The sequence below is a fragment of the Pteropus vampyrus genome, unplaced genomic scaffold (assembly GCF_000151845.1).
Source record: "Pteropus vampyrus isolate Shadow unplaced genomic scaffold, Pvam_2.0 Scaffold42, whole genome shotgun sequence".
NCBI lineage: Eukaryota > Metazoa > Chordata > Mammalia > Chiroptera > Pteropodidae > Pteropus > Pteropus vampyrus.
This window is the reverse complement of record NW_011888823.1, coordinates 1,311,116-1,321,752: the sequence shown is the minus strand read 5'-3', so window position 1 is coordinate 1,321,752 and position 10,637 is coordinate 1,311,116. Positions and strand designations below refer to the sequence as shown.

The window sequence follows — 10,637 nt, the reverse complement described above, 5'->3', positions numbered from 1 at the left end:
CACAGTGGTCTCCCTGACTAATAACACATACATAAATCATTCAAAAGTCTTTCTTCTAATTCTAATTTTTCTAATCTGTCTTCAGAGATATTACAGTATTTTTCTTATTAACTTTTCTCTAAACCTCCCTTCTTCATGGCATAAATCCCAGTAATGCAATATGGTATGACTCATGTCAAATTTAAAGAGGGGAATTACTTCATAATTTCTTGGCTGCTCATACACTTTGTTTATGGGTATGCTATTGGATTCTGGAGGTGCTTTTGCTTTTTATTTGGGAATTTTTAAAAGTTTTATTTGTTTTAAATCAGTCTCTCTTTTCCACGCCCCTTACACAAATGATAACTGCCAGTGAAATAACCAGTGGCTGCAGGCATCTCAGTGACCACACTGGATTCACCCTGAGGTGAGTCTATTTACTAATCAGCCCTTGGCCTTCAATGGAACACGGTCATATTCTGTGTCCAGTCCAGCGGAGTCCAGTTTCTAGGCACCAGCATGACCGTCGTCTCTTTAACCAGCGCACTGTTGCACTTTAACAATCATCTTGTGATTTATTAAGCCCTTTGATCCTTTTTCTCCCACGTATTTTTGCCAACATCTTGTCGTATTAGTATTTATTTAGTTCTAAAGTCGACTTCTATATGCTATCTTATTGAACATTATTCTATTTATTTCTGGCAATTCCATTAGGTCAGCTTGGTCCTCTTACTTTCTTTTATCTTTCCAGGTACATAGTGTTGACTCTAGACTTGATGAAAACATTTCGCATTGAATTGATGAGAATGCAAGCAACATTGAGCTAATGCCAGGGAAACACAATTTGTTATAAACCCTCGGACTGCTTAATACTCTTTCATTAGCTCTCTATCCACTGCCAGCTTGGAAGATGGCTTGTGGGTTAACAAAACATATTTTCTCAGTTTACTGTTGAATGTTTTAGGGGGCAGAGGATTAAAACCAACAAAAAACTTGGTAAATCTGACATATTTTCAACAGTTACTTTGACTCATTCACCATATGCCAAATGAATTCTACTCATGAAAGTAATTCTCCCGTTACATTTCCTATTGATTCCTGCTCTACACAGAATCCAACACAGAGACAAATACACAGGAATGATAGATCCATATTATTGGTGGGAGACCAAATGGCTTTAGATGCTTTTTTTATGGATAAAGCCAGACAATTTAAAATTTAAAGCAACAAAAATTGTTTTACTATAACAAAGAAACTGTCAAAACTACAGGTCTGAAAATATTTAGGTCAGGGAAACTAACAAAATCTTTAGATAATTTGCTGTGATGAGCTTTTGTCTGTGACTCTCAACTAAAATAAAGGAAAGTTTAAATATCAAATAATAAATAAGTAAATATAAGCACTACTTGATCATTTAGGTTATTTGTCTTTGACCCTCTGAAAGTCTCTAACTTGAGACCAAATGTTGCTACAAGAAAAGTACTTGAAGGTGTTTGTGTAGCATAATGACATCAAAGAATAGATTACGCACCAGTCACACATGTAGTCTTTTTCCAGCCTGTAATTACCTATCAGTTATGCTAGCTGCTGTCTTTCTTTCCACCTGCTATAAAGTTTCCTTTCAGTTTACAGGTAATCCAATGTCACCCTGACCATTCCTCTAAATCTATCAGGGAATTCTTTTTGCCCCTCTAGACATAGTGTGCAGTAACTTCTCTATCGCTCAGAACATTTTTTTAATTGATAAGGCAATCAGCATCCTGTTTCTTAAGTGCACCCGCTGCTTCAATGAATTGTCAAGACTTTTCAACTTCCTAATTCAGGATATAGCTGATGGTCAGGTAACATGTCGCATCAGAGAGAAGTTTTTAAAGGAAGACTTTTCCTAAAATATCATTTTTATTGATACCTGAATACCGTGCATTTGTATAACTCTAGGGTAATATTCTACCTCATACATATAAACATTTTAAAAGTTCAAAGAGTGGCCATTTTACTGTGATCTGATTTCCAACCCTTCCAGAACTAACAAAAGCCTTTCGAGAATTAGCTAATAAGGGTTCTAGGAAGACTCCTGGGTCTAGTTTTTTTTTTTTTTTTTTTTCCTTTCCTTTCTCACTAGAGATGTTTGTAATTAAATTCTATTACTCTGGAATCTTATTAGTGTCATTATTGAATGCTTCTCTGAAATTGCAGGCATTGTGGATACTCCCTTACGAAGTAGTCCAGATGGTACATTTAAAGGGATGTGCATAATTTACAAAGGGTCATTTAGTGAAGCTTTATTTTAGAGTCCTCAAGGGGCAAGCTCTAATTACAACTCTGTCAGCTTTAAAATATTCACTAGTTTTCTTCCAATAAACCTTTCATGTCGATTTTATCACATGTGAAATGTGTTTTTCATAGAGCCTCGCATTTTCTTAAAATTCAAAGTTTAATTTTGTTTCAGTATGAGTTTAAAAGTTAACTCATTAAAACTAATTAAAAATACTATCCCCTGTCACTAATCTATGCATCTATCTACATCTATCGAGCTACTCTATCTCCCACACTATATCATTTAAACTGTGTAATTTGTGTCCTTGAAATCCACGACCATAAGGTTTAACTACATCACTAGACACATTTGTATTAAGAACCTTGAGTTTAATGTGTCATTTCAAGCTCAATGCTTACTCCATCTTACCGTAATGAGAAACTTTCTGAATCTCAATGCAAATATATTTCAGAACATAAACACTCACGTCTTGATTGGACATATCCCAATAGGGTCTCTCTCCATACGACATCACTTCCCACATAACGATTCCATAGCTCCATACATCACTTGCTGATGTGAATTTACGATAGGCAATGGCTTCTGGCGCAGTCCACCGGATAGGAATCTTGCCACCCTACGAATGTTCAAGCCATAAGTTATTCCCTAAGTACATTACTGATGTGCCATTTTAGTTTCTGAATGTTGTTACTGTTTGCCAGGCAGGACGACAGCATTCCTGAGCTAGCTCTCCAAACAATAATAAGAGACTTGTTTATTTTCACTAGTCTTCCAGGTAGAGACAGTTTTCCTCAGATGTTTTCTTTAGTCACAGGGAAGTGAACTAGTAATCTTTTTAATTAATTTTTAAAAGCCTAACTATTATCTGAGCTCTGCTTCAGGCACTATTGCAGAAGAAAAGAAATCTTAGGTTTTACAAAATACATGTTAGCCATGGTATATCAATGGATGTGCAGCTGATATTCCTTTTCACTTCTTGTTGAATTCTTTCAGCCAGCAGCACAACTCAAATCACAACTAAAATCACAACCTAAAAAGTGAAATACAAAAATTTCTACCCATCACACTTCATCCTACTCTTATATATCCTGAGAAATATGACCAACGCAGCTAGAAGATAATATACAAAATAGGCAATTAGAGGAAGCCAAATAATACCAGATGCCAGAGCTATTACTGACTTCAATAAAGTGAGGGCAGGATTTTGGTTATCATTTAATTATTTAAAAATCTGCAAAAATGACTATTACCCAGGATGTTTAAATTTTTTTTTCCTCCTCAAATGTCTTTTTATGTGTAAGGTGTTTTTAATCGAGTTTCAAATGTACTAGGGATTAATCAGGGGAAATTAATTCAACTTGAATTCAGACCCTTAAGCTGTTCAAGAGGACATCATTTAAAAGTTTTCTTTGTTTTGTTAGGACACTGAACAGGACAATAAATTGTACCAGAAACTGTACTGATTCAGTGCAGTTTACTCTGAAAACGCAGTGTATCACATTTATACTTATTACATACAGAAGGACACTTGTGCTGCCTTCTGCCTTCTTTAAATGGTTAGCTAAGGTTTTATCTATGTAAATGTAACATTCTAGAAGCCTCCTTTAACTTTCCCCTCTCCAGATACTGAGAGAAAATAAAAGATCTTCAGCATTCACAAAGATGTATTCTTTCCTAAATGAATGGACTTGGAATTCAAAAAAAGATATGTGTAAGAATCAGAATTAGAGCCAAAGAAACTGAACACTATAAGAAAAAAAAATAATAACCTAACCAGAAACAAAAACAAAAACAAAAAAAATCCCCTCCAACGCTTAAGATTGCAGATGCAAAATGAGCATTAAATGGCTGGTAACTGTCTGTTTCATGTTGATTTTAACAGTGTCAGCCCTAATGGCCAATAACTTTTATGATTCTGTGTTTATTCCATCAGTATCTCACATTCAGAAGGTCCAGCTAAGATAGCACAGCCATTAACTGGATACTGATAACTCTTAACTGTGCCTTAATCCTGGCTTATCTACCAGTAGTAAAACGAAGGCCATTAGATACTGGAAAACCTTGGATAGCGTAAATGTTTTATAAATACTGTATATATATTCTCAGAGTCAGTAGCCAACCAAGCAGAAACATTGTTCTGTCTTGTTTAAAATAATTTTTTTAATAATAGAAAAAAATAGAAAATCTAAAACAAGAAGGAAGGAAGGAAGGAAGGGGAAGGAGAGAGAAAAGAAGGGAGGGCGGGAGGGAGGGAGGAAGGAAGGAAGAAAAAATTAAGTGTAAAAAAATACAATAAGTGAAGCGCTACTTTGTGGCTTTGTAAAATGGTCACATATTCAGAGGCTGTTTCAAAGAGGCTCTGAAGGATGAGGAAACTTGTAAAATCACAAAAAGCTGAAACATCAAAGTGAGAAGCGAGGAAGTTTCATCAAAACTAAAACCCAGTACCTGCAAACCCTCCTTACCCTTGTGGTATAAGCCGCTTCCGGATCATCCTCGAGCACTCGGGACATGCCGAAATCAGACACTTTGCAGACCAAGTTGCTATTTACCAGAATATTTCGTGCAGCCAGATCTCGATGCACATAGCTCATATCAGATAAATATTTCATCCCAGACCCAATGCCACGAAGCATGCCCACCAACTGAATGACCGTAAATCTGCCATCATTCTTCTATATGGGAAAAGAGTGAGAAACAATCCCATTAGCATTAGGCTAAATTAATTTTCACCAAGCATTTACTACTTGGATCTCTTTTGATATCTGTGTCCGGTATGCAGTCAAACTCGACATTATTTCCTGGCCTTTTTAACCAAAGTCAGTAATTCACTAGCAAAGTGAGTGTATCCTAGAAGCTGGGTTTGCTTCCTGTATTAGATGGAAATTATCCAGCTATAATGAATCTATGGCTCAAACAGCCCCACAATACAAGAATAAATCATACACGACTCTCATCGAACATGGATTATTAAATAGTCTTTAAAAGTCACATCATTCTCTATTTCTCCTCTTCTTCCTTCGCCCCATTAAAAACAAGTCCACGAATACCACCAAGCAAAGTGGTGCAAGGAGTCTGTTAGAGTCTTCCAGATATCACAATTCATGGGTTTAATATAAAGTAGTCACATACCCTGAGGAATGCATCCAAGGAGCCATTCTCCATGTACTCCGTTATAATCATTACTGGTTTACCTAGAGTTTTCAGAAAGAAAAACACAAACCCTTGATGAACACTGCAGTTAATGAGATCAAAATGGGCTTTGCACAATTTTACTGCCAAGACACCTGTCTTGTGCGATCTAATTTAATTAAAACAAGCCAAGCTTATGCCTCAGCTGTGGGGAGCTAGGAATGAAATATTAAAAAGACAAGTAGGTTTAAATTCCATCTGGAAAGTTAACCCTTTGGGTGACTTGTTGACAAGGTTCTTAACTAAAGTGGCCTCTGGTATCCAGGGAACACATGAATGGATAATTGCTCTCTCAAGCAAAAGGAGAAGGAGATAAATGGGCAGTCCTGTTTAAAGGTAAAAAAAAATCTTTAAGATAATTAATTTATTTGTCCCCAGAAGAGCCACGTGTGCGATGCTAAAGAAATCAATGGCCAGAAAAACTTTTTTACTTATTCAGAGAAAGTCAAGTTTCAGGACATGGTGGCTATGCTGGATACTTCCTTGCTCAGACACATCTTCAAGCTCAAGCATGCAGCGTATTAACTTCTTTCCCCTGATCTCGCTCAGATTAGGGGCTGTAGCCTTTCTTTTCCTTTTTCCTTTCTACGGATAAGCTTATTCCCTTTGTTTCCTTAAGCCATCATCCTCAGCAGCAACAACAAAATCGCAGAAAAGGTTTACCAAATGATTGCATCCTAGAGAGCAGTTTTAATTCAATACTAGAACATTCTTGCTCCCTCCCACCTTCTTTTTTGCGGGGCAAAGAAATAAAAATGATTTTAAAGTTTGGGGGAAGAAGGAGAAATAACACTTTTATTATTATTATTAGTTTTCTTTCTAAGGACCTTAGGAAGTAAGAATCATTCTTTAGATTCTTAATCTCTGGCAATGGACTCAAGGTCTGAAATTTTTTCTTTCTAAATGGGATTTGTGGGAGGGGGTGGGGGAGTGCATAAATCCTCAATATTTTCCTAAGGGAAGGCTTAGAGCAAAGAGAACATGAAAAATTTCCTAGGAGGAAAATAAAATGTTAGTCTGATGATAAATCAAAAATATTCACACTCTCATTGCTGATTGTGGACAGTTGGGACTTACGGCAAATGGGCTGGGATGTGTCATGCTAAAAAGCCCTCAAAATTCTTCTAAGCTAATACACTTCGCACTCAGAGCCTTTATAGGAATAGACGCTGGTGTGGGGGAAAAAAGGAAGCATCTTTGTTTCTTGGTGTCCAGTCTAAGAAATCTTTCCAAAGCAAAAATTTTTCATTTGAAACCAATACCCTGGAGATTTGATTTTCAAGTGCTGAATGGAAACCCGCAGAAAATGCAGGAATCTTGGTGTAGACCAAAGGATGAGTCAAACCACTCCCGGCCTTTCCCCTTGGCTGGAGGGAGTGGTCCCCAAACACCTCTCTGTCCTCCATCAACATAAATAGGAAGACACTCTTAGTTCTTAGATTCATTTACCCTCCACATCTGTGACCACAGTCTTCTGACAGAACAAATGCATCTAAATGAGTTTTAATTAACCTGCCGCAGTCAAAAGATACTTTGTCAACTAACGAGAAAGGGGGACTCTCTTGGCGGTGCATTAACGCCTACTACCATTTCACCAGATCCTGGGGAGATGTAGAGGAGAGAGCAGAAGATGTGAAAGACAGGGGGGTGGGAGAAAGAATGCATAGTCTCCCCGTCAATTTAAAAAGTTACTCAAGCAGCTGCCGGTAATGAATTCACACTCTTCCATTCCAGCTTTTTTCACCCTCACTCCTCCCTAGTCCGACGGTTGGCGTCATCTTCACGATTTTTCTACATTCCTTTTTCTGTTTATTAACAATATCCATTTGTGAGAATCTTTATGAGCTCTACAAGAGAAATAAAGGTGAGCGTCTCCATAAGCAGAGGGGCTTATGGAACAGACCCAGGCTGAGCTCGTGGGGGAAGCGGTGCCTTCTCTGGAACAGGCAGGGATGCGGTGGGGAGCGAATGATGGGGAGCGAACGATGGGGGAAGGGGACAGCTCCGCTGGTGGAAGATTTAAATCATTTTAATTCAGTGACAACTGCATTATGCAAATTCACCCAGTCGTTTATAACAGTTACAGCTATAATAGCTATGGGTTTTAGAGGCACGCTGGGACTTTAACACAAAGATCCCCTGTTTCTTCTCTCTTCTACAGAGGTGCTGTGAAAATCACTGTCTGCAGCAGGAAAAACACCCCAAGTTGAACAGAGCCTCCTTTTGAGAAACTGGAACTGCAGAAGTATTTAAACGGAATGTTATCTTTAATTAAAGTAGTGAAGGACTCCGGGCAGCCCCGAAGGCCATAGGCAACAGAAAAATATCCTGTCTGTAAAACTAATCTTAAAAAGCAAATAGAGCTATTCTATGCTAATTATAGCCTTCACCCTGGGTGGAAAATTACATATCCTTAGCACCAAAGTTTCTTTTCTGAAGGATTCGAAGATAGGAAAAGATATACTTCTTAAGACATAATAACACCAGTTAACACTTAAGAGTTGTTTTTTTTGTTTGTTTGTTTGGTTGGTTTTTTTTTTTTTTGCCAAGCATTATGCTAAATAATTTGGGGTACCTCTGAGCTTAAAAATTCAAACGTTTCGACCTTACCCCGCCTGCTGAATCAAGCCTCTGAAGGTGAAATTCAGAAAACTTTAGCAAGTTTTCCAGAATTCTGCTGTACGTTTAAGTATGAGGACCTCCGACCTAGGGTTCTCTATTTTCTCTTCTTGAATATTTGGACCCTCGTGTCCTACTTGCCCTCCGCCCCAGACCTGATATCCAAAATTTTCTCTTTAACCTGCCCATCCCTGCTTCTCTTCACACACTGGAGCAGCCACTCTGCACATGCTGATTGAGGATGCTTTCCACTGGCACCTCGAATCAAATAAGAGGCTCCTTGGCCTTCCTGGAGACATAGCCCCAGGCTTACAAGATCCTTGACTTGTAGTAACTGCAGTAGGTATGACAGCTCCTGGAACAGAGCCATTTTCAGTAATGACCACTTCAGCTGTACTATCCATGTGGTACTTTATAAGTTAGTCTTAGCCAGGCTTACATATGCATTCGGGGTTTGCTTTGCAAAAGACATCTGTTGAGCTGTGTTGTATTTTAACTGCAGCGTGGTTCGCAGGTTCAGCAAATGCTAACGGACTCAAAAAGGAAAGTTCAACCAGGTGTTACTGTAAAAAGGTGCTGAACTGCAACAGACATAAATCAGGCAGAGCAGACAAGCACATCCCCCAATATAATAAAGATTCCCAAGATCTCCAATCTGCATCTGGAACCGAAGCTTCCAGCACAAGGTGTGGTGAGGTTTTGTTGTGTTTTGTATGAAAAGTACTTAAAATTTATTTCGCTCACCATCTGCTTGCGCCTACTTTGTGACAATCAGTTGGGTCTAGCAACAATTTGAAAGATGGCGCGGCATCCCACAAATCTGAAATGTTAATTTTCCTAAAATCTCACGCAAGATACCTCGGAAAGAGGGCATCAGCTTAAACCACGGACTCATTCAGAGCTGACTACAAGATTAATGACTTGTCCAGAACTGACTTCCTCCTATTAGCAATCAGTGGGTCTGCTCCATCTGTCATTTCCCTGGAAAGAAAATGTGTGTTTAATTTGCCAGTAACTTCTAACTTGGCTTTGTAATGGAAGTGACCCACATACATTTGGTGACGACGCCTTCCAAGTGAATTATATTCGGGTGGTCAAACTGTCCCATGATGCTGGCTTCACTCAGAAAGTCTCTCCTCTGTTTGTCTGTATAACCAGCTTTCAGCGTCTTGATGGCCACACAGATCTCTCTCTTGCCAGGCACTTTGAGACGCCCACTGCAGACTTCACCAAACTCACCTTGGGGAGAGAAAGAGAATTGACTATGGACCAGAAACACATTCAGGATGAAAGAGTAATAGCTAACATTTGTGAGTGCTTATTACGTGCCAGGCATCATCCTAGTGTTTTACATAAATCAAGGGAATTTCATGAACACTGACATTTACATATATACGTGTATATATAATATACTCATACATTTACATGATCACATATAAATATTTAATATCCACAGCGAAAACACGGTTATTAGACAGACACAGCCACTTACCAACTCCTATGACTTTTTCGATCTTAATGCAGGATGCATCGATTTCTTTGGCGAATTCTCTAACTGCTTGGTTAGGATCTTCATATGTAAAGGGATCCACATAAGTTCTAACACCTAAGTAATAAACATGTGATAGGTTGACTGGACATTTATAGGAACCACTAATAAAGCTAAGTTGTCTCAGTCTACAGATACCTAGCACAGGAGGCGTTTTCTTAGCACGAGAAGAATCCTTAGCATGGACGTATGAAAAGGTTTAAATTCCTGCCCTGATTTTCACTAGTGGGTGAACAAAACACTGTTAGCTACTTATGAGGCCGCAGCTCCACTGACTTCCTGGAGTGTCTTCACACTTCAAGAACAAAATTCTTAAAATGCCCCATCCCACGGAGAAAAAGAGAGTCTCTACACGGAAACTGAGAATGTGTTAGCTGAATCTTGCTGTCTCAGTCAGTGAGTCGTTCATGTCCTTCCCACCACGCCCAGCTCTCCTTCTTTACAGAAGATAACAGAAACTTTCTTTCTCGACTGGCAGTGTCTGCATGGTGCCACCTTTTGCTCAATATCTGGACCAATTAAATATGTGACCAGCAGTTAACGAACTAAGATTAAACCTAGGTTAAAATTGACAAGAGGGATAATATCAGCTAGTAGATTTGAGAACACAGCCTCTGTATCGTATCTCCACTTTTATTCTGTTTTGGGAAGAAGGTGTTGTAAGTAAAGACATTGAAGTTCACCTGGAAGCTTCGGCGGGAGAAAATGTAGCCTGATTATGAATGGTTTGAACACCAGGAAGTGTAATTCAGCCCTACCCCATAGTCGCGTGCAAACCAAATTCAGAATGTGAGCTCTGAAGCAGCCCAGAGATTCATTAGTAATTCTGGGAACTTGCTACTGGCATTAGCACCTCCACATTCCTTGCCAGAGCTTCTGGGGCTTTGGGGGCGCTGAGAGGGTACAGGACACTGGTTGGTCCAGTTCCTTTGGTTTTCCAGGCTTGTCAGTCTTATTCTCATCTCAAAAAAATTACAACATTTTTGTTTTAAAAAATATATACCACATGCAAATTAAAAA

General features: G+C 38.7%; 1 protein-coding gene across 1 annotated transcript in view; it reads right to left on the bottom strand.

The window, feature by feature from the left end:
• EPHA4 (EPH receptor A4) overlaps positions 1–10,637 on the bottom strand; it is a 146,723-nt gene that overhangs the window by 12,740 nt on the left and 123,346 nt on the right. Inside the window, exons 13-16 of the mRNA XM_023529718.1 lie at positions 9,122–9,307; positions 5,390–5,451; positions 4,723–4,932; positions 2,724–2,873 (exon numbers count right to left, since the gene is read on the bottom strand). Of these exons, the coding sequence (XP_023385486.1) occupies positions 2,724–2,873; positions 4,723–4,932; positions 5,390–5,451; positions 9,122–9,307 (608 nt within the window). The remainder of the gene's footprint in view (positions 1–2,723; positions 2,874–4,722; positions 4,933–5,389; positions 5,452–9,121; positions 9,308–10,637) is intronic.